The sequence below is a fragment of the Petaurus breviceps genome, unplaced genomic scaffold, assembly GCF_028583685.1.
Source record: "Petaurus breviceps papuanus isolate PSGF00001 unplaced genomic scaffold, PetGlider_PUasm1.0 90919, whole genome shotgun sequence".
Lineage (NCBI taxonomy): Eukaryota > Metazoa > Chordata > Mammalia > Diprotodontia > Petauridae > Petaurus > Petaurus breviceps.
The window spans coordinates 35,228,758-35,253,757 of NW_027187378.1; the positions used below are offsets into that span (position 1 = coordinate 35,228,758).

The 25,000-nt window shown below is 38.0% G+C and overlaps 2 protein-coding genes across 10 annotated transcripts in view; both read right to left on the reverse strand.

The window, feature by feature from the left end:
- The window catches only part of CSGALNACT1 (chondroitin sulfate N-acetylgalactosaminyltransferase 1), a 405,491-nt gene that overhangs the window by 315,863 nt on the left and 64,628 nt on the right, over positions 1-25,000 (reverse strand). The gene's annotated exons all lie outside the window — the stretch shown is intronic.
- On the reverse strand, positions 22,369-22,838 carry LOC138151819 (large ribosomal subunit protein uL23-like). Its single transcript, XM_069075385.1, has 2 exons — positions 22,759-22,838; positions 22,369-22,668 (listed from the first exon to the last, which is right to left on the reverse strand). Exons 1-2 carry the CDS (start codon positions 22,828-22,830, stop codon positions 22,369-22,371), a joined length of 372 nt encoding a protein of 123 aa, XP_068931486.1. The 5' UTR covers positions 22,831-22,838.

Genomic DNA, 25,000 nt, shown 5'->3' on the forward strand with positions numbered 1-25,000 from the left:
GGACTCAGAACAGTAGTCTGGCAAATACATGGTGTTTAATATATGTTTGATTGATTGACTGATTGAGGAAACTGAGGCCCAGAGAGGTTCAGTGACTTGCCGAAGGTCATACAGGTAGGAAATAGCAAAAAGATCTGGGGCATGAATCTAGTTCCTCTGACTGCAAAATGTCCTTCCTAATCTTGATCACAACCCTTATAAACTTAATCAAGACCAGAAAAAAAAAGCATTTGCCATCTTGTTATCCAGTTTGAGGCAATTATGAGACACAACATTGGGCCTGGGGTCAGGAAGACTCAAATCCAACCTACTAGCTATGTGACCCTGGGCATTTAACCTCACTAAACCTCTACCTCCATTTCCTCATCTGTAAAATGGGATTAATAATAATAACATTCACTTCCCAGGGATGTTATGAGAATCAAATAAGGATAATTTTTGCAAAGTGCTTAGCACAATGTTGTTGTTGTGGTTGTGTGGTTGTCATTCAGTCATGTCCAGCTCTTCATGACTCCATGGATCATAACCCATCAGGTCCTTCTATTCTCCACTATCTCTCAAAGTCTGTCCAAGTTAATGTTCATTATTTCCATGATACTATCTATCCATCTCATCCTATGACATCTCCCTTTGCCTTCAATCTTTCCCAATATCAGGGTCTGTTCCAATGAGTCCCACCTTCTTATTATGAGACCAAAGTATCTCAGCTTCAGTATTTGGACAGCTTAATACCCAGCACATAATAGGCACTTCACTTCCTTCCCAATCTCATATAGCCCTCTGTGTGTATATCTCCCCCAGGTCTATATATCTAGTCCAAATCTCTCTCCTTAATTCTAGTTATACATTACCCACTTTAGTTGCGTTCTTGACACTTCCATACCTGAGCAGGAACCTTCTCTATAACAATCCCCAACAAGTGGTTATGCAACCTCCTCTAGAAAACTTCCACATATCTCAAACTCAACATATCCAAAATGGAACCCATTACATTTCCACCCCATTCCCCAAACCTCCATAAAACTTCCTTAGCCCTATTGAAGCTACTAAAGTCCTTCCAATAATCCAGGTTTGTACATCTGGACTTCAAAATCCAAAATCTTTCAAATCCAACTAGCAGAGATGCCTTGTAGACTGCCTCCATAAACTCTCTTATCTATTTCCACTTCTTTCTACTCACAGTCTCCACCTTTGTTTACCGAGAGGTGGAAAACCTGCAGCCTCGAGGCCACATGTGGCCCTCAAGGTCCTCAAGTGCAGCCCTTTGACTGAATCCAAACTTCACACAACAAATCCCCTTAACAAAAAGATTTATTCTATAAGACTTGGACTCCCCCCTGCCACTCTCCACCCCCCACCCCAACAGGTCACACCCAAGGACCTAGAAGGCCAGACCTTGAGGCTGCAGGTTCCCCACCCATGGTTTACAACCTCATCATTTTTCTCCTAGTCTAGTCCAACATTCCTCCTACTCCTACATGGTCACCCTGCATCCAGCCTCCCCCTCTTCTATGTAGCTACCAAACTGATATCTCCAAATTAGAAATCCAATCATATCACCTCCTACTTAAAAATCTTCAATGGTTCCCAATGGCTCCTTGTGCTCTAGCACAAAATACATATTCCTCTGCCAGCTGGAGCCCTTCATGGTCTGGCTCAACACCTAAGCATCTCTTACTACCACTCTTCAGTACCACACAAAGCCGCTTCTGATTCACACAGTTATTTGCACTTTTCTTTCTTGTTAAAGAGGCAGCTTGGTTTCACTGACAAAATCAAGGAGACCTGTGTTCAGGTCCTGCCTGTGACACATACTGGCTATGTTTTACAGCACAAGTCAATCTCAAAGTGCTCTAGACAACCTTCTGTGACAATCAGGTACAATAAAGGTACCATCCTGATTTAGTAAAGGAAGTTTTCTCACTGAAGAGTGATGTTCTCTGTACCAATGAAATCATGGGTCTGGTCCAAGGGTGGGGAATCTGCAGCCTCAAGGCTACATATGGCCCTCTAGGTCCTCAAGTGTAGCCCTTTGACTGAATATGACCTAGAGTGCCACATGTGGCCTCAAGGCCACAGGTTCCCCACCCCTAGTCTGGTTCCTATCTCTAGTCCTTTTAAAATGTGTGTGTGTGTGTGTGTATATTTGCACACTTGTCATATCTCCATACCCAGAATAATAGAAGAATTAAAACTCCTTGAAGAAAAGAGATATTTCCTTTTTTGTATCCCCAGCACCTGCCACAGTCTTGCATAGCTTAGGGTCAAAGATTTCAAGCTGTGACCTTGGAAGCCATCAAGTCCAATCCCACATTTTATAGCCTGGGAAAATGAAATATAGAGAGACGAAGTGATTTACCCAAGGCCACATAGCTAGGGAGTGTCTGCAGAAGAATTTGAAATCAAGTCTGCCTTACTCCAGGTCCAATACACTATCTACTTTGCTACCTGGCTATATAGGTTTAACAAATGTTTGTTGAATTAAACTGAATTTTTGGTGTCTTTAGAACTTATAAAATTCCAAAAAAAAATCCTGTCTATCAAAGATGGTGAAAGCTAAATTTGATTGTTTACATTCCCTTTCTCTTCTAGGTTTAGTGATGAAACAAAAGGCTCCCTTCCTCCAAAATATCTCAGGATTCACTTAAATTTGTTTCAGGTAGCTATTTATATAGGCTGAACTAGTTTTGTGGTCAGCAATTCTAAAAATCAAATGAACAAAAACAAAGTCCATATACTTAATAGCTGAATACAGAATTTTAAATTATGTGGCAGGTGAGATAGAGATCTCAAAACATCACTACTACAGTGAAGGTTATGTGGCAAAGACACAATTTAATCCCAATTATTTTTGTAGTTGTTCAGTCATTTTGGTTGTGTACTACTCTTTGGAACTACATTTGGGGTTTTCTTGACAAAACTGTAGCCTGTTTCCTTCTCCAGCTCATTTTACAAATGAGGAAACTGAGGCAAACAGGGTTAAGTGACTTGCCCAGGGTTACACAGTATTGTTATGGAATTTAAGATCTTCCCTGCCCCTAGGCCCTTTGATAGGCTTAAGTGACTTTGAGAATATTCCTTGATTTGAAAATATACCCTGCCCCCTAATAGGCTGAATGTGGTCACATGGAACCTGTGGTGGGAGGCTTGGTTTTCAGGAATGCCCACACCTTGGTGCTCTGTGATTGGGCAATGGGACAAGAGGGTTGTGACATTCTCTGAGCCAGGAGAAGGCTATATAAACCCTGATATGAGGCTTTGTTTTGGGGCTCACTTTGAGAAGTATTGTGTGATATAACTAGACAAGACTCGGGGCAGCCATCGAGGCCTCTGGCTTTGAAAACCCAGATGTTGCTGCTTCCCTCTCTGGTAACTGTGGCTAGGTATGGATGTAATGGTCAGACAGTTGGAAGCCTGTCTGCTGAATTGTTTCTCTGTCTGCTTGTAACTTCTATTTATAACTTCTGTCTGTACAAAGTTTGGGGTGCTGACTTTTTCCCCTGAATGATATGTTTCATTGATTAAAGCAAGATTGTTAACCCATTTTGAGTTTCTTTCCTTTAGAAAAGCAGATCTAAGAACCTGTGTTGGCAGCCAACCTGGGGATGGTAGGGTACTTGCTGCTACAAGTATCAAGGCTGCATTAGACCTCAGGTCTTATTGACTCCAGGCCTAACACTATACACTGTGCCACCTAGCTTACCTTCAATCCCCATTGTACTCAGCATTATCTGAGGAGTGAATTGTAAACAACCATTGTGTTAAACGGGCTTAGTGTAACCCCTTTGAAAAAAGATGGTCTCACTAAAACGCTAACCTCACCAACCAGATATCCTTCACTCAACATATGTGATCAGTCACCACTTCTGGGGACATTAAATCTGGAATGGCAATGATAGTCAGGCATGCATCTTTATTCATTTTTTTAAATAACTCAATTCATTAAAATAACATTCAGGCTTAAATATTCCCAATATACTAATATCTAAATATGTAAAACTTAAAGATAAATTAGGATGTGATTTTTATAAAATGATTCACTGATTGCATTACTTTAAAAGATCAGGAGTCCCTAGTGCTTTTTACAAATATTTACAAATATTCTGTTGCTCAGCACTCATTAGAATTTCATCATGTTCTCTGGAACCTTATCAAGGTCACATCAACCCTGCAACTCACACTTTCTCAGTACTTCCTCTCCCTGGGGCCTCTTCTTCCCTCAATTAGAGAGGGTGAAGGGTGGGGCGGGGCATGTGAGCTCCTTGAGAGCTAGGACTGTCTTCTTCCTTTCTTTGTATCCCAAGTACTTAGTAGAAGGTCCAGGAGACAGTAGGTGTTTAATAAATGTTCATGGACTGATTGATTATTGTTGTGACTCAGGCCCTCATTGACTCTTACCTGAATGATTGCAATAATCTCCGTACATCTGGCTTTATCCTTCTCCAGATTATCCTCTACAAAGTTTCCTTAAGCACAGGTCTAGCCATAATCATTCTCCTATTCAAGAATCTTCCTTGTCTCCCTCTTACCTCTCAGGTAAATCACAAATTCCTCCATCTGGCATTTAAAGCCCTTTACAATCTGCCTCCAGCCTATCTTTCCACGATGTTCACATCTGGCTCCTCCCCCATACACACTACATTCTGGACAAACTGGCCCACTTTGCTGTCCCTCATGCATAGAATTCCAGCTTCCACCTACATGCCTGTGTACAAACTGTCTCCCACCACTAAAATGCTTTTTTTCTTCACCTAAATCTCTTGAAATCTTTAATTCTCTTGAAGGATGTTCCATCTTCTCTAAAAAGCCCTAATTCATCCTAATTCATTTGCCTCCCACCCCCAAATTCTTTTGTATTAATTCTGTGTGTATGTGCATGCACATATATGTGTCTATGTACATATATACACATACAGATAGTCAGGTGGAACATTGAAATTGTAGTGAAGAAGATGAGTTCAAATCCTGCCTCAGTCACACCCTGTAGATCATGAGTAAGACATTTAGCCTCTATATTTGCCTATTTCCTTATCTGTAAAATTGGCACAATAAGAGTATCTACCTCCCAGAGCTGTTATGGGGATCAAATGAGTTAACATAATTAAAGTGCTTTGAAAACTTAAATGAAGTTAAATAAAACACATTAGTGTTATATCAATGCTATTATATTTAATATATTAAATGTGTGTGGGTCCATATTTTTAAATTTCACTTATCTATGTACATGTTTTTTCCCTGCCAGTAAAATCTAAATTTCTCAAGTGAGACTTTTTTGTTATCGTATCCACAGTACCTGGTACATAGTAGGAGCATATTAGATGCTTGCTGAATTGAATTTCTCTCACTTATCTAAAATTTATGTTGGTTTTTTTTTTTCAAAAGGCAAGAAATGCTTTGTCTTCATTCTGACCAGTATTTGGTGAACACGTCCAAGTTCACCCTGGCCTTGTTCTTATTGACTTGGTTCCTGTATCTTTCCAGGATGAAAAGTCCTAATCTATTTTTTTTTTCTCTTGGCACCTCTCTTGTTATGTCTTGATTCCTGGTTGAGGGGGAGGAAGTTAGAAGAGGAGGGAGTGAGAAGGGCAGAGGTGTGGGACAGATTAACAAGTGACCTATGAACAGACCCAAAAAAGGATGAGGGTGACAAAGTCAAGATTCAAAAGGGTAATCAATAAACTGTTCTGAGGGGAGAGCCAGAATGCTAGAGAGAACTGCACAAGAGACTAAAATCAGAATGTGAGAACAAAACATTAGGCGGTAGAGGTCAGTTGGCTATTGCCAGTTTGTCTTCCACAGACTTCCCTCCTCACCCAAGTAAAGGTCTCCAGACTGGGACATATATGACCATATGTACTTATGCAGTCCAACTGCTTCTGTATTCATTTCATGGTACTGAGCTAAAGTTCAGATCTCTTCAAAGACAAGAACAAAACAAAGGAAGACACTGAGGCCCATCCCACCCCACCCCTGATGGTAACTTGATTTCAATTTTCAGAAAACTAGAATCAGGATATTTTCTAAGAGTCAAATAAATGGCCCTTTCTCTTATCACAGCAAACCCTCAGACTGATGAATTTCAGAACAAAGACTGTAAGATTTTAGGGCAGGACAGAACCTTAGAAATTAACTCTTCCAATCCTTTAATTTTACAAGAAACCAAGGTCCAGAGAGTTGAAGAAACTGTATGATAGAAAGCCTATCTCCTCAATTTCTTTCTGCTTCAGGTAAATTCTCCCATGAAGTATTTTTTTTAATCTGACTTTGTTTTTCTATTGATATGTGTTCCCAGAGATAGTGATAATTTCTATTACTTCTTAGCTTTCTACATGCATATGAGGGTTTTCAGTTATAAAGAGGTTTAATTTTAATTTTCACAGCAATGACAGAAGCGGGTCAGTATCACTATACCTACTGTACAAATAGTAGAATCATGGTACAAAAACATTAAAGGACTTTTGTCCACACTGACCACAAAAAAAAAGAAACAAAAACAAATATGAAAACACATTGACTGCTAAGTGACAAAGAATGTGAAAAATAGACTACCAATCATTATCATTTTATCCCTTAGTGACTGGAAATGCAGATCACATAAAACATCAAATTCTTTTTTTTTTAAGCAATCAGGGTTAAGTAACTTGCTCAAGGTTACACGGCCAGGTGTTTCTGGGTGGGTGCTAAGTGTCTGAGCCCAGGATTCGATCTCCATGTCATCCCAACACTGGAGCCAGTGCTCTTACTCACTGTGCTACCTGGCCACCCCAAACATCAAATTCTAAGAAAGATATGTACGTAGCTAAGGATCTAGAAGTTTGATAACATGCAAAAATATTTTATATATATGTATATATAATATGTGTGAGTATGAATCTATTGAAAATCAGTGAGGGATTGAGCTTGGGAATTCCCCAAAATGGACTACCTTAAAAGGTAATGTAATTACAGCACTAAGTATATCTCTACAAGTGGAAGGACCACTGAAAATTAACATACTAAAGGTACAGAGGAACATCCATAAAGGAAATACAGGAAGAACAATAAAAACTAACCAATAAATAGAGAGTTTACTTTACTGTGTAACCAGAACCTTGAAAGCTATTCACAGCAGCAGTCCTCTGGAAAGCTGCTCATGCTTGGTTTTACACTTTGCAAGAAAATAGGACACTCCAACAGTCTCACCCCAAAATGAAAGAAAAGAATAACAAAAACCATGGTGACAAATATGCACAATCATATATGACAAATTCCTACACTGGCTATAGCCAAAAAATACATTTATATCTCCTTCTAAACTTAGAGTACATCACCTCACCCAGGAGGTAGGTGGTATGTTGTCTGGAATCATGGATGGTCACTCAATTGGTGAGAGTTCTTAAGTCTATCACAGTTTTTTCTTTACTATACTGGTCTACTGCTATTATCCACTCCTGTCTGCATCAGTTCATATCAGCTTTCGCTTCTGTCCTTTCTTATAACACAATAATATTCTATTACATTGTTGTTATTGTTGTTTAGTTGTTTTTGAGTTGTGTCTGATGCTTTATGACCCCATTTGGTGTTTTCTTGGCAAAGATACTAGTTTACCATTTCCTTCTCCAGCTCATTTTACAGATGAGGAAACTGAGGCAAGCAGGGTGAAATGACTTGCCCAGGGTCTCACAGCTAGTAAGTGTCTGAGGTCAGGTTTGAACTCAAGAAGATGAGCCTTTCTGGCTCCAGGTCAGCACTCTATCTACTGTACCACCACACTGCCCACTCCATTAAATTAATACACAATAATTTTTTCAATCACTCTCCAAATGATGGGCATCCCCTTAGTTTCCAGCTTTTTGTCACTACCAAAATTCTGCTACAAATATTGTTTTACCTACGGACCCATTTTCTCTTTCCCAGATCTCTCTGGAGGAATGGTATAGAAAAAAAGATCACTGGATCAAAGGAAATACACAATTTAGTGATGTGGAATAGGGAGGCAAATATCACTTGTGTGTCTCTCCATCCTATCCTCTTGCACATTTCTCTCTCTGCCCTCCACTTCTCTCTTCATTAAGACAAGTACTATAAGGAATGTACTCAGCATTAGTGATTTAGATTTGATGTTTCCCCTCCCCTATCCATCTTCTCTTCTATCTCCCATGAGAGGTTCTTACCCTTCTTTTTCTTCCTTCTTTCCTTTCATTTTTTCACAATCCACCCACTGAGGTTGCAATTTGTTTTGCTAATGACTCATCTCTTCCTGAAACTGACCTTATTTCTCACTTCTCCCAGATCCCTCCTGTTTCCCAGTTGGGTTGAAAGTAATTCTGCACTACAGTGTGTGAGTGTATGAAAGTGTGTGTGTGTGAGTGTGTATGAGTGTGTGTGTGAGTGTGTGTGTGTTCTACCCTGCTTTGTCTAGTTCATGAAAATGAAGTTTCAGTGATGATCACTCCTCCCTACTCCTTTGTCCATATTTGTACTATCTTCTTGAACACCAGAATATGTGAGAGAATAAATTCTACCTTTTCTTCTCTAATATATTCCTTTTCTTCCTTTTTCTTCTTTTAAGATCATCAAAACATAATAAAACTTATTTAATTCCCTCTATGATCTTTGATGACATTATGGGTTTGAGATGACAATTGTTTCTTCTCCAACTGTTAGAATGTAAATACTTCACCCTTGAATAATCCCCCTGAATTACTAGAGTGTGTGAGTATGAGTGTGAATGTGTGTGTGAGTGTGAGTGTGTGTGTGTTTCTCTTGACTATGGGATTTCCATTTCAGAGTTTCTATTCAGCTTAGATCTTTTCACCTGCAAAACTTGGAAGGCTCCTACTTCATTAAAGACATATTTTTTCTGCTATAGGGTTATACTCAGGATTGCTAGGTTATTTTGGTTGTGTCTTTTGCTTTTTGGAATATCATGCTCCAAGTTCTCCTATTTTTTAAAATGACAGTTTCCAAGTTTTGTGTGGCTCCCTGGTACTTGAGCATTCTTTCTGATACTTATGATATTTTTTATTGACCTACAAGCTCTTGATTTTGCCTATAACATTCCTAAGAATGTTCTTTTTGAAGTTTCTTTTAGAAGGGGACCAGTAGATTCTATTTTTATTTTATACTAGGATTCATAAATCTAAGCAGTTTTCAACTGTGATTTCTCAAAATATGGTATACAAGTTTTGGGGGGCAGGTTGGCAGGGGGAAGATAAAGTATATGGGAATGAAGATTATTTCATATATGAATTATACTAGGCAGACACTGAAGTTCCTTTTAACTCTCAAATCATATGATTCCATGATCATATGACATTTTGCAGCCATTGTAGACTACAATGGCCATGTTGGACTGGGTGTCAAGTACTCAATAGAAATGGCTACCACTATTAATGGTGCCATTGTTGTAACCAAGCTCTCTGTCATCCATGTAGGATGTGGCACTTGGGGAAGTAAAACTGACACATTCTTCCACAGAACCCTGAAAGATCACTGAGCCTGCTCCCTGTCCCTGGAATACTAGTAACATCCCAGATATTCTAAGAAAGTGGTGGTGGTGATTGATTGATTGATGGTGATGGTGGTGATTGATTGATTGATGATGATGATGATGATGATGATGATGATAGGGACTGATAACCACTGAAGTTCTTCTGGGGATATATTATTACTCTAGGCAACTTAGCTAAGGCAATCTCTCCAAAGCCTACAATTTACCTGACACCCCCCCCCAAAATATGGAAACAGACCACAACTAACCACTAAACCACCCAATTAGGAATTCGTTGATCAATTAACAAATGGCCCATATAAAAGTGCCTGTCCAAAGAACAGTAATCAAAGTAGCTACTGTTTAGTATGTGAAACTTTTTATTTATGCAAAGAATAAAGTGATTCATTGCTAATAATTTTGTTTTTAAAAAGTCTTAAGAGTCTTAACCCCCCCCAAAAAAATAACAGTTTTAATTCAATAACTGTCTTTAACCATTTGGAAATCTGTGAAATAGAAGTGGGATCAGACTTGTTCCATTTGATCAAAGAGAGTAGAATTAGGAGAAATTATAAATTGAAGTTGCAAAGTGGAGAATTTAGGTTTGCAAAACTTAAGGAAAAAATTTCCCACTACTATACAAAAACAGAATGAAATTCCTTAGGAAACAGTGGGATACCCTTCACTGGAGGGCTTTAAAGGCTAGAGGGCCATTTTCCTAATATGTTATAGAGGGAATTCTTATTCAGGCAGAGGTTAAACAAGGTAGCTTGTAAGATTCCTTCAAACTCCAAGATTCTGTGATTCTGATTCCATAACACTCAGGAGCCCCACAGAAGAAACAAAGAAACACTAATTACCAACACCTGGTAGATTAGCAGAACTCAGTTAAAAGAAGAACAGAGTGTGGCCAGGCCAGCTTCAATATAGCATTTGCAATAGTCCCTTAAAAACCAAGGTCCGAGGCGGCTAGGTGGTGCAGTGAGTAAAGCACCGGCCCTGGAGTCAAGAGGACCCGAGTTCGGTTCTGGCCTGAGATACTTAACACCCACACAAAAATACTAGCCCTGTAACCTTGGGCAAGTTACTTAACCCCAATTGCCCTCCAAAAGGCAAAAAAAAAAACAAAACCCAAGGTCCACCTACAAATAGGCAGCATGCAATGATAATTTACAAGGACAATTCCTAAGTAAGTCACAAAGAAGCATAAGACTATAGCTCATATAGCTCCACCACTCTAGTAGATGCATACACAAAAATAAATGTTCCAGTGACCTAAACATGTTATTCTATGTTGGTCTATGTGTTACCAGTCACAAGAATTAGAAAGAAAAGCTGCTCCCCCGGTCAGAGAAAGGTAAAAGGGTTTTCAGAATGCTTCTATAATTTCTGGGATGGAAGAGAATGACTATTTTCTAGACAAAAAAAGGAAAGAAGGGGATGAAAGGAAGGAAGGGATGGAGGACAGAAAGAACAAATGAAGAAAAGAAAGGAAGAAAGGAAAGAAGGAAGGAGGGAGGAAACAAGCATTTATTAAGCACCTACTTTGTGTCAGGCACTGTTTTAATTACAAATATTATCTCATTTGATCCTCACAATAATTGTGGGAGGAAATTGATATTATTATTTCCATTTTTCAGATAAGGAAACTGAAGCAGACAGAGGTTAAGTGATTTGCTCAGGGTCACAAATCTAGTAAATATAAATATCACAGCAGGATTTGAACTCACCATTCTATCTGCTGAACTAATAGAAGAAATTGCCTCCAAATAGAAGAAATTGTTCGGAAAGGCAACTAGGTAGAAAAACATTCTGAGTGTAATCAAAACCTATATCAAGAGACTGGCACATGGAAAACCATGACAGAGTAGTGAGAGAAGAAGCAATTGTTCCAGTGTAGCTATTGTTTCCACAGTGTTCTGAAGAAACAGCAACACCTCAAACCCACAGCATAATAAAGACATTGCACTGGTACTACCCTGTGTGAGGAATAAATACTATCACTGACTCCCCAAAAGAAAATGTACAGAGCAATAATTGGTGATGCCACTATTCATGGAACCATATATATGTGCACACACAAAAATAGATACACACATGTGTATCTACACATGTGTGTATAGATGGAAATACATGTGTATGTACATATATAAACACATTCATATACATACAAAATTTTCTTTGAGCCTTACAACAACCCTATGATTTATAGATGGTTCCTTCCTATATGTGCCACGTAGTATGGAAGAGTGATGGACCTGGAGTCAAGAAGACCTGGTTTTGAATTCTGTCTCAAACATTAACCACTTGTTTGATCTTAGGCAAGTTGCCTAATCTTTCAACCTCAGTTTCCTCCTCTGTAAAATGAGGGAGTTGGACTTGATGAACCTCGAAGGTCTCTTCCATCATTTAATTTATGAGCCTATGATTTATAACCCTGTAGTTCTGTCTTCACTTAGGATGTGTACCATTTGAGAGAATGTTTCATTTTTCTCTTAATAGAGATAGTGCTTTGGCATATGATCAGCACTTAATGACTGCTTTTTCAATCATTCATTTGTGAGGAAAATGCATCTTAGAGAAGTTGGGTACCTTGTTCTCAGTCAGGTGTCTCCTGACTCTAATTCCACTGCTTTTCCCACTACACATTACTAAAAATCTTACAAAATATTCAATTCAACTTCTAAAAGTCTGTTAATTATCTATTGTGTGCAAAGCATTGCACTGGGTCCTGGAGTACAAAGACCAAGTCAAGAGCCTTCACTGAAGCACTTACATTCTACTAAAAGGACATAAGATACACATGTTTCAACATACCAAGAGATCTCTTGGGTGAAGGCCATCCTTCCAATGGTACAAACATACCCCTTAAGCTATTACTGCCCTTTGCCCACCCAACGTGAACAAAGGAGCTATCTTATCCTGAGGCAACAAAGGCTACAGAAAATTTATATATTGTCAAATTATGTATCCTAATGAAAGCAGGGTTAAATTTCCTCATCAAAAAGAATTTTTGAGCACCAATTTACACATGTGCTGATTTAAACACGCACCTGCTTTCCTCCTCTTTCAAATGGAAAACCTCCTCTGAAAGTTAATGTACAGTTCATGTCTAACCCTTCATCCAACTAGTTAAATGTTGCTTTGAAAAGGAAATGAGGCTCATTTGAAAGAGATGGCTTATTTCTAAATATTATTGACATTAATTTTAGGCACATATCATATATAAATGTGATCACAATAAGATTCCTTCACATTACTGTATTGTTATGGGACGATATATTCCAGGAGAAATTTTCTAAATGCTTAAGTCCTTTCAATACAGAACTCCCTAGCACAGAAATTCATTATAAATGAAATTCTATCACTCTACTGAGTTGCAAAGTGCTGATGACTATTACCACAGCCAATCTGAGTATTTCCTGAAATGTCCTCCATAATTTCTTCTATGTCAAAAATGATTAGGCTGCTTAAGCCATGAAACTACAGAGATGAAACTCCAAAAGCTTCCATTTCCCTTACCCCAGTCAGAGGGGGAAAGGTGGCATTGTAAATAAATACAGAATTCTTATTACATCTCAAAGACATGGAGCAAAAAATTGCTGTACTTTTTCAACTTCTGAACCTTCCAGGCCACCTTCCATGGCAGCCAGAAAATGAAAAATTACACTAATGTTAGCTAAAGGGGATGAGGGCATGTACGACTGTCAGAGGAAAAGATAGACTTTCTGAAAAATAGCACATCACAGTTTCAGTGAATCAATGGATGCCCAATATGACATGGCAGACAAAAAAACCAAACACAAACCCTTCCTAGAATGTTGCCTTAATAGAAGCACAAGTTCAGAGTAAGGAAGGGTCTGATTCCATTAGACTCTACTCTAGTCAGATCACTTTGAGAGTGTCACGCACAGTTCTGGGCACAACTTTTAGGAAGGCTACTGACCATCTAGAGTTGGTAGAGGTGAGCAAGATTAGCAGGGATTTTGAGATTACTCCATAGGAGAATTTATTGAAAGAACTTGGGATGTTTAGCCTAGAGAGCTAGCCTAGAGCATATCACAGAGTGAGAACCTAGGATCAAATCCTGGTTTGACCTCTTATTAATTGTGCAACATTAGATAAATTATTTAAACTTAGTGCTTGAAGAGATGTTTTAGGGAGTCAAGATGGTGGAGCAGAAACAGGACTTCTGCAGGGCTCCTGCTCCCACCTTCTCCAATTAATGTAAAAAGTGACTATGAACAAATTTTGGATCTACAGAATCCACAAGATGACACAGAGTAGCTAACCTACCACTAAGGACAGCCTGGTAGGCTGGCAGGAAGCAGCCAGCACAGCCCTCTGGGAGCCAAGCCCAGCCCTGCAGGAGCCCAAGGTTTTAGCCTCAGGGCAGCCACAACAAGCAAATGGCTAGAGGGACTTCAGATCACCAGCAGCTGTGGTGCTTTCCAGAATTATAAACCCATGGATGCTAAGGACAAAGTGAGAGGTCAGTGCAGTGTGGACTTTGGGACATGGGAATCTGAGAGTGCAATCCGGCCTTTGCCCCCAGAGCGAGAAGAAAATGAGGCATGGTGGACCTGCAGCCACTGCCATGTGGATGCTTCAGAGCTCTGAGCCTGCAGATTGTAGGGGGACCAAGTGACCAGTCTGAGGGGTAATCGTTCTTGCTTTAACCTGCTTGGATCTGGAACACTTTCTGGGGTGGAGGTCCTAGTGTACATGAACAGTGTGCCAGACCTTGTGGAGGCTTCTGAGAGGGCACCCAACCAATAGCTCCAGCAGCTGAGAAAACCCCAGCAATTTGGAAAAAGCTCCCCCCCCCCACTGGTAGCAGAGTTCTACTGTGGCAAAAAGCTCAAAAGTCAAGTAATTGAGTGGCAACATGAGCAAACGAGGGAAGCAAGGCAAGCACAGCAATCCAACATTGTATTCCTTTTTTGGGGACAAAAAGGATCAAAGCATGGAATAGTAGGAAGACAGCAAAGTCAGAACTCCTGCAGCAGTAGCTTCCAAGAAAAGAATAAGCTGCTTACAGGCCATAGAGGAGCTTAAAAAGGATTTTGAAAACCAAATAAGAGAAGTGGAGGAAAAATTGGGAAGAGAAATGAGAACAATGCAAGAAAATTATAAAATGAGTCAACAACCAGACTGAAGAAAATAACACCTTAAAAAATAGACTAACTCAAATGGCAAAAGAAGCTCAAAAAGCCAATGAGGAGAAGAATGCCTTAAAAAGCCAAATTTGACAGATGGAAAAAGAATCTCAAAATCTCACTGAAGAGAATCATTCCTTCAAAATTAGATTGGAACAAATGGGAGCTAGTGTCTTTATGAGAAATCAAGATACAATTAAAAAGAATAAAACAAATGAAAAAATAGAAGGCAATGTGAAATATCTCATTGGAAAAACCACTGACATGGAAAATAGATCCAGGATAGATAATTTAAAAATTATTAGACTACCTGAAAGCCATGATCAAAGAAAGAACCTAGAAATCATCCTTCAAAAAATTCTCAAGGAAAATTGCCCTCATATTTTAGAATCAGAGGGCAAAATAGAGGTTGAAAGAATCCACCAGACACCTCCTGAAAAAGATCCCCAAAAGAAAACTCTTGGAATATTATAGCCAGATCCCAGAGTTCCCAGATCAAGGAGAAAACATTACAAGCAGCCAGGAAGAAACAATTTGAATACTGTGGAAACACAATCAGGATAACACAGGATCTGGCAGCTTCTACACTGAGAGATCAAAGGGCCTGGAATATGATATTCCAGAGGTCAAAGGAGCTGGGATTAAAACTAAAGATTACCTACCCAGCAAAACGGAGTATCGTGTTTCAGGGGAAAATATGGTCATTCAGTGGAATAGAGGACTTTCAAATATTCTTGATGAAAAAACCAGAGTTGAATAGAAAATTTGACATTCAGATACAGGAAGCAAAAGAGAATCATGAGAAAGCAAACAGGGAAAAGAAATCATAAGGAACTTAAGAACTATTAACATTCCTACATGGAAAAATTATCATTATAACTTATGAAACTTTTCTCATAAGAATAGTTGAAGGGAATAGAAATGTATAGGCATAGGGCATAGGACCAGTTGAATAGGAAGGGATGATGCTTAAAAGGTGAAATTATGAGGTGAGAGAGGAATATAATGAGAGGAGATGGGGAGAGACAGAATGGGGTAAACTATCTCATATAGAAGAGGCGCAAGGGAAAACTGTTACAAGGGAGGGAAGAAAAGGAAGGGAAAAGGGAATGAGTCAACCTTACTCTCACTGAATTTGGCTTAGGGAGGGAATGGCATACACACTAAATAGGGTATCTCACCCTACAGGAGAGTAGGGGGGAAGGGGATGAGAAGGGGGATGATGGAAGGGAGGGCAGGCTGGGCGGGGAGGGAATTTAGAAGCACCCACTTTTGAAAAGGGACAGGATCAAAGTAGAGAACAGAACAAGTGGGGGTGGGACAGGATAGAGGGAATTATAGTCAGTCTTTCACAATATATCCACTATGGAAATGTTTTGCATAGCTATACATGTACAACCTATATTGAATGGCTTATCTTCCCAGTAAGGGTAGGTGACAAGGGAAGTAAGGAAAAAATCTGGAATTCAAAGGTTTAAAATCAAATGTTTAAAAAATATATATTATTATTATTATTATTTTACATGTAACTGGGAAGTAAGAAATACAGGAACTGGGGCATAGAGATCCACCATGCCCTACTGGAAAGTCAAAGGGGGTGTGGGGGAAGATATGAGAAAGAGCAGATTAGGGGAGGGAATATTCAGTGGGATCACTGTTTTGGGGTGGTGGGTAGGGGGAAAATTGGGAGAAAATTTGTAACTCAAAATCTTGTGGAAATGAATGATGCGAACTAAAATAAATAAATAAATAAAAAGGAAAAAAAATATTTTAAAAAAGTAAATAAATAAATAAACTTGGTGCTTGATCTTTAAAATGAAAGTGGTTATTAGTGTTATTTCCAGTTCTCAAAAGAGAGAATTCAGGAGGAACACAGTCAATAATAGTCAATAAACATTTAGTAAGTTCCTACTATGTGTCAGGCATTGTCAACATCTTAAAGTATTTGAAGGAAAGTCATGTCAAAGAGGGATTCGAGTAGTTTTACTTGACTAAAGACCAGGGTAATTAGGACCAATTGACTGGAAAGTTATAGAGAAGCACAGATAAGGTCAATATGAAGAAAAGCTTCATAACATTTAGAGCTGTTCACATGTGAGATAGATTGCTTCATAGAGAGTGAGGTCCCATCACCATAGATTTTCAAGAGGATGATAAATGACTCTTTCTTAGGGGTTCTGTAGAGGAGATCCCTACTTAAGTATGGATAGGAATTGATGATCTCTGAGGCTTTTTCTAATTGCTAGATTTGCATGAGCGTATGCCTTCAATTTTTTATAAGAAGCCATTGTGAGTGGGGTAAAAGGTCCAAGAAAATTGTACTGCAGAGTACAATAGTATAATGGTATTGTGTTCCTATCCATGACCTTTTTATAAAGGTGAGAGTCACTGTCACACAAACAACTTTTTATCAATTACTAAGAGAAGGTACTGTGCTATGTTATTCTAGGGATACAAATTTCAAGATATGGCTCCACCTTCAAAGATCCCATCAGCAATTACTATTAGTACTTATATAGCACTTAAAAGTTTACAAAGTACTTTATGTATATACATTATTCCATTTGATCCTCACACATATCTGTGAGGTAGGTAATAGAGGCATTATCCCCATTTGACAAATGAGGAATTGAAGCTAAGAGATATTAAGGGACTCAGGAATGTTTATATAGCTAATAAATCAAGGGTCTTCCATAGCAAACACAAATAAATCTAACACACAAGATTAAATACCAGGTACAATAGTGAATTACCCCTCAAAAGGGGGCTATGGGAAGTCTGAGAGGAAAGGTCATTATCAATTAGAGGATTAAAAAAAGTATCATGGAAGAGTTTGGGGACTGGGTAAGTATGATGAAGGATGGGATTTAAAGAATAGCCTGAAATTCTATAAGCAAAAAAGGGCCAGGAGGACATTGCAAGCAAAGAGAACAGGGTGAGCAAAATTATAGAGGAATGACAACCTATGGTATGTTTGGAAGGCAGAGAATAGTCTAATTTGGCTAGAATGTATAATGTGTACAGAAGAAAAATATTAGATAGTGGTGAAAAAAGAAGGTTGGTATCAGATTGTAGATGATCTTGATTGACAGAGAAGAGGTAATGGGAAACCACAGAAAATTTTTGAGCAAAAGAGTAACAGCAACCAGATCTATATATAGGCAAGACTGTTTTGGTAGAAATATAAATAATAGATTGGAATGTGGAGAGAGGACAAACAGAAAGATCTGCAAGAAGGATATTGAAATACTCAAAATGGGTTATAATTATGGCCTATATTAATTATGATGGTAAAAGTAAGAACAATAAAGAAAGGAAGAGTTGGGGGGTCAGGGGAGGGATAGAAGGAAGGAGTAAAAATCAAAAGGCCTTGGTAATTAACTATGTAAGAAAAGGAAGTGGAAAAAGTCAAGATGGCAGAGTAAGAGGAAACATTTTTGTCTATCTCACCTAGCACCTCCTCCACAACAACCTAGAAAATGCACCACACCAAATTCTAATAGAAAAAGACAAGAAAAAGTAAGAATGAGTCATTTTTCCCAGCCCAGGGAAGCTTAGAAAGACAGGCCAAGTTTTGTACACACTGGGGTGGGGACTGACCAGGAGTATGGCATGCCAGCAGTAGCAAAAATAGAGACTATTCCAACACACAGGTACAGAAAGGAAGCTGAGCCAGACCAGGAAGCACCAAGGCAGAAAGAAGGGAAGAGTAGAAAAGTGAAATACACTGGGAGAAGGGGAAAGGGACAGGGAGAATGGGGAAAATAATCTCATAAATGGGACACACAAGAAAGAGTTTATATAATGGAAAGGACAGTGAAAGGTTAGTGGGCAAGACTATCATTCACATCTAAACTGGTTCAAGTAGGAAAGAATATACATACATGTGTAGCTGGGTACAGAAATTCATCTTACCCAAAAGAGAAATAGGAGGGAAAGGGATTAAGAGAAAGGAGGAGGCAGTGGGGATGGGGGGGGGGGGAGGGGAATAAGAAGGAGAGTAGATTAGGGAGGCCTGGTCATAAGCAAAACAGACTCTTAAAGAGGAGACAAGGTAAAAAGAGAAAGAAATGTATAAAATAGTATGATGGAAGAAAATACACAGTTAGCAATCATCACTGATAAAAACATTAAAGGATAGAAGAATGGATTAGAAACAAGAATCCAACAATATGTTGTTTATAAGAAACATTTGAAACAAAGACACACAGAGAGTTAAAATAAGGTGTTGGAACAAAATCCATTATATTTCAACTAAAGGGGGAAAAGCAGGGATAGCAAACATAATTTCAGACAGGAGCAAAAATAAACCTAATTGAAAGAAATAACCAGGGAAACTCTATCTCACTAAAAAGGTACCAGAGGGCAGCTAGGTGGCTCAGTGGATAGAGCACCAGCCCTGGAGTCAGGAGGACCAACGAACAAAACAACTGTAGACAATGAGTTAATATCAATACTGGACATATTTTCACCAAAAGGTATAGTAATCTTAAAGGAAAAGTTAAATGAGCTCCAGGAGGAAATAGAGTAAAACTATGTTGTGAGGGAACTCAATTTATCCCTCTCAGAGATAGCTAAATCTAAAAGAAGATAAATAATAAAGAAGTTAAGTAGATGAATAGAATTTTAGAAAAATAAGCTCTGATAGGTCTCTAGAGAAAACTGAATGGGAATAGGAAGTAATATATCAATTTCTTGGCTGCGTACATAATCTTCACAAAAATCGACCATGTAGTAGGGCATAAGAACTTCACAAACAAATTTTAAAAGCAGAAATATTAAGTGCATCTATTTCTGATCATAATGCAGTAAAAATTATATTCAACAAAAGGCCTTTGAAGCATAGATTAAAAATTACTTGGAAACTAAATAAATTAATCCTAAAGAATGGGAGTATCAAAGAACAAATCATAGAAACAATCAATAATTTCATTAAATATGACAATAATGAGACAACACACCAAAATTTGCAAGGTGCAAACAAAACAGTACTTAAAAGAAAATTTATATCTCAAAAATGTGCACCAGTAATATAGAAAAAGAACAGACCAATGAACTCAACATGCAAATAAAAAAATTAGAAAGCAAAGAAATTTTAAAACCCTAATGAAATACCAAAATAGAAATCCTGAAAAATCAAAGGAGAGATTAACAAAATCGAAAGGTAAAAAAAATTAAAGCAACAAGTAAAACTAGGAGTTCACTTAAAAAAAAAAACAAATAAAATAATACACCATTAGCTAATTTGATTTTTTTTAAGAAAGGAGAAAATCAAATGACCAATATCAAGAATATAGAAGGTGAATTCATAACCAATGAAGATGAAATAAAAATAATTGTCAGATGTTATTTTGCTCAATTATATTCCAAAAAAACTGATAATCTAAATGAAATGGATTAATATTTACAAAAATATATACTGCCAAAGTTTATAGAACAAATCTTATCTCAGAAAAAGAAATTAAATAAGTCATAAACAAAGTCCCTTTGAAAAAATTCTAGGACTAGATAGATTTACAAGTGAATTCTACCAAATTTTTAAAGAACAATTAATTCCAATATTATACAAACTATTTTAGATACAGAATTTCTGTCAAATTCCTCCTATGACACAAATACCATATTGTTACTTATACCAGGGAGATTCAAAACAAAGAAAAAACTATACACCAATTTCCCTAATGAATATCAAAACAAAAATTTTAAATAAAATACTAGCAAGGAGAATATGGCAGTCTATCACAAAGATCCTACACTATGACCAGACTAGGAATGCAGGGCTTGTTTAATATTAGGAAAACTATAAGCATAATTGACCATATTAACCAAAAAAAATCATGATTATTCTAATAGATGTGAAAAAGAAAATTTTTGACAAAATACAATACCCATTCCTGTTAAAATACTAGCAAGCACAGGAAAAAAATATTGATACATTCCCTAAAATGCTCAGTAGCATATCTCAAACTAAGAGCAAATATTATTTATCATAAGTCATAAACTAGAAGCCTTTCCAATAAGATCAGGAGTTAAGCAAAAATGTTCATTAATACCATTACTTTTCAATACCATACTAGAAATTTTAGCTATAGCAATTAAAAAAAAAGAAAAAGTGGTAGTAAGCAATGAAGAAATAAAGCCATCACTTTTTGAAAATAGTAAAATAGTTTACTAGGAGGAGAAAGGAAAAGGAAGAGAAGAAGGAAGAGGAGGAGGAGGAGGAGGAGAAGGAGATAGAAAGAGAAATTCCGTTTAAAATAACCACAGACAGTATAAAATATTTGGGAATCTACCTCCCAAGGCACTCCAGAACTATATAAACACAATTGCAAAACACTGTTCAAACAAATAAAGACATCTAAATATCAGGGAAAATAATCATTGTTCACAGGTTGAATCAATATAACAGATATGAAAGAGATAAATTATCAGTACCATCTCAGTCAAGTTACCAAAAAAAATTACCTTACAGAGCTAGAAAAAAATCATAACAAAATTCATCTAGAGAAATAAAATGTAAGGAATATCAAGGGAATCAATGAAAAAAAGTGGGAATAAAAGTAGGGCTAGCAGGATGTAGCAGCAACCACAGTGGCATACCCAGGATGGCTGCTAGCACAGGTTCTTAGATCTGCTTTACTAGGAAAGATAGCTGTTTAAAGGGTCAACAATCTTTTTAAATTATATTCACTACTTTTAGAGGGAAAGTCAACACCCTGAACTTCAGAGAAAATGCAAAAAGAAAAATAAAGACCAATAGACAGGGCTCTGACTGCCTGAATCCACTTTGCATACATCCCTGGATCAAGAGAACCTTTACATCTGAGCAGTCAGGGAGCTCTAAACATATGGCCACTCATAATCTCAACCAGGGAATCACAAGGTCCTTGTCATAAGTGAGCCCCCAAAGCAATATACCAACTCAGAGTTTATATATACTTCTCAGAGCTGGAAGGCATCACAACTCTCATGACTCAGTGCCTAATTAGAAATTAGCAAAAGGTTTGAAAGCCTTCCTACAAGCAAGCCTTCCCTAAGCAAGCTTCCCTTTAATGGGCTCCACATGAGGCCTATTAATAGGCAGGGAAGATCTTAAATCCCATTAACATTACACAGGACTTCTTCATATTTACCTGGAGAGGCTTATACAAACTGATGCTGAGTGAGAAGAGTAGAACCAGGAGAAATTTGTACACAATTACAGACACAAAGTATGTGTGATGACAAACTTTGATAGACTGGACTCTTCTCAGCAATGCAGTGATATAAGTCAATCCCAAAAGACTCATGAAGGAGAGAAATATGTGCATCCAGAGAAAGAACTAGAAAGAACTGAGTTTATATCCAGGTGGAAGCAAAATACGTAATCTCTTTCCTTCTCTTGTTTGGTTTTATGTCCTCCTTACCATTTTTCATTCCATCTGATAAAATCCGTCTTTATAACCTGACTAATGTATAATGTGAAAGTATTTACAGATCCTATACTTGACTATATGCCACCATGGGGGGGGGGGGGGAGAGGAGAGGGAGAGGAACAAAATGTGAAACTCAAGGAATTGTGGAATTGAATCCTGTAAACTAAAAGGAAACAAACAAATTAATTTTAAAAAATAATTTAAGAAAAAGAAAAAAAAAAACATTACATAGGACCAGCCATCAAACTATACCATAAAGCTTTTTTTTTATTATTCTGGAAAATTTTATTTTTATCATAGGTGGAATGGGGGACACAGCAAGTTAGATGATTCCAATTATGTTGGCAACATCTAAAGCATCATAGTCTGGAGCAAGACGGACATAGGCCTTCTTCTCTCCATCGGGCCGGATCAGTGTGTTGACCTTGGCCACGTCGATGTCATACAGCTTCTTTACGGCCTGCTTGATCTGATGCTTGTTGGCCCTGACGTCCACAATGAAGACCAGGGTGTTGTTGTCCTCAATCTTCTTCATAGCAGACTCAGTGGTCAAGGGAAACTTAATGATGGCATAGTGATCGAGCTTGTTTCTGCAAGGGGCACTCTTCCGAGGGTATTTGGGCTGCCTTCGAAGTCTCAGTGTCTTGGGTCACCGGAAGGTGGGGGATGTTTGGATCTTCTTCTTTTTGTGGCTATGGACACCCTTCAGCACTGCCTTCAAGGCCTTGGACTTGGCTTCTGTCTTGGGGGGGACAACAGCTTCCTTCTTCGCCTTCGGTGCCATGTTGGGGGAAAAGCTATAAAGCTTTAATTATCACAATTTTGTACCAGGTAAGAAATAGTTGATCAGAGAAATAGTTTAGAAACACAATAAACAGTGAACATGTAAAACGATTTTGTAAACCCAAAGATCCAAGTTAGGCAAGATCTAAGTATTTGAAAAAAACTGTTTAAAAAATTAGAAAGTGGTCTAACAGAAACTAGGCAGAAATTAACATTTCACAGTGTATACCAAGAGAACCTGAAAACAATTTCAGGATTTATACATAAAGGGTGATGTCATGAGCAAATTAGTGGAGCTTGGAAGAAATTATCTGTCATATCTATGGGCAAAGGAAGTGTTCATGACCAAATAAGAGACAGAGAGGTTCACAAGATAATTTTGATCACATAAAATGTAAAAGGTTTTGCACAAACAAAACTAATGCAGCCAAAATTAAAAGGAAATTAGTAAATGGGGGGGAGGAATCTTTGCATCCAGTTTCTCTGATAAATACCTCATTTCAAAAATATATCGGATACTGAGTCAAATTTATAAGAATAAGAGCCATTCCCCAAATGACAAAAAGTCAAAAGGATATGAACAGGAAGTTTTCAAAGAAAGAAATCCAAGCTAAAACTAGCAATATAGAATAAATAATTTCTAAATCACTACTGATTAGAGACTCTTTCTATTCCCCTCTCCCTTCCCCAAGCTGTTCAATAAACTAGTGGGACACACACAACACCTACCTTGGGGATCATCATGCTCAACATTGTTAGTTGCAACCTTCCTACTTGTCCAAGTCTTACCAGTTTCTCTCTCATTTAAAATGGTGGGACTTTTAGAGGGAGTCCCAGATCTTATATTTGTCTTATATAAGTCTTCCAGACTTAGGGAGAGAGAATGTGGTCTTTTTAAATGCCATCCAGTGATGTCACATTCTTCCCCCTCCTCCCCTTCACACACACACACACACACACACACACACACACACACACACACACACATACACACACCACCTCCCTGAGTCACTGCCCAGATACCAGTAGAGTATGGGAAACTCTAAAAGTATGAGGTTTAGAGTAATTCCTTTTGTTGTTCAGTTGTTTCCGTTTTGCCTGACTCTTCTTGACCCCATTTGGGGTTTACTTGGCAAAGATACTAAAGTGGTTTGCCATTTCCTTCTCCAGTTCATTTTACAGATGAGGAAACTGAGGCATTAAGGGACTTGCCTAGGATCACAAAGCTAGTATTTACTAGCTGTCTGAGGTTAGATTTGAACCCACGAAGATGAGACTTTCAGACTCCAGGCTGGCACTCTATGCACTGTACCACCTAACTGTCATGTCACTGCTGGTGAAACTGCTATGCTCCATCAAAACTAGTGTGAAGGCAACAAAGCCATCACCAGTAATGGATATGGATTTTATACACTTACAAGGAGTAAACCTTTATGACCTCCAGGCACTCTAGACTCTTTCTGTTTCAGTAAGAAGGATTTGACCCAAAAGTTCACAGAACTACCCAGAGCTCATCTATGTGACTACATAGTTATCTGAGTTCACTGGCCTTGCTAAACTTCTTACCAGCCCTGAGGGTGAGGTACCAGATATGAGCTAGGATTCTTCATCTGTTCTTCTGTCTTATAACCACGAGCTCCTTATATACATACCATTTCTACCCTTCCCCTTACCCTATTAAACTACAAACTCCATGCAACTCCTTCAGTGCCTCTCTCAGTGTTCTGCACATAGCCTTGGCAAATAGTTGAAGTTTCAATAAAGCTTCTTCTATCAGCAGAGTCATGCCAGAATAGAAGGCAACAGTGATAGGTCTGATCTAAGCCTCTGAAGAATGGTCCTTACATTCCTTTAAAAAAATGTTGTTTGTTAAATTCCTTGTCTTTTCAATGAGGAGGTAGGGAAGGGAGGAATGGGGAAAACTGGAACTCAAATTTTTTTAATAATGTTAAAAATTGTTTTTACATGAAATTGAAAAAAATATATTTTTAATTTTAAAAATTATTGTTATACAGAATGGCTCTTTGGGAAGTAGAAAAAGAGAAAAATTGAGAGAAATTCTAATGATGAGAAAGACAAAATATCACTTTTTTTAACATTTGCATCAAAGAGAAGATAACATTCCATCTCTCTCTCTCTCTCTCTCTCTCTCTCTCTCTCTCTCTCTCTCT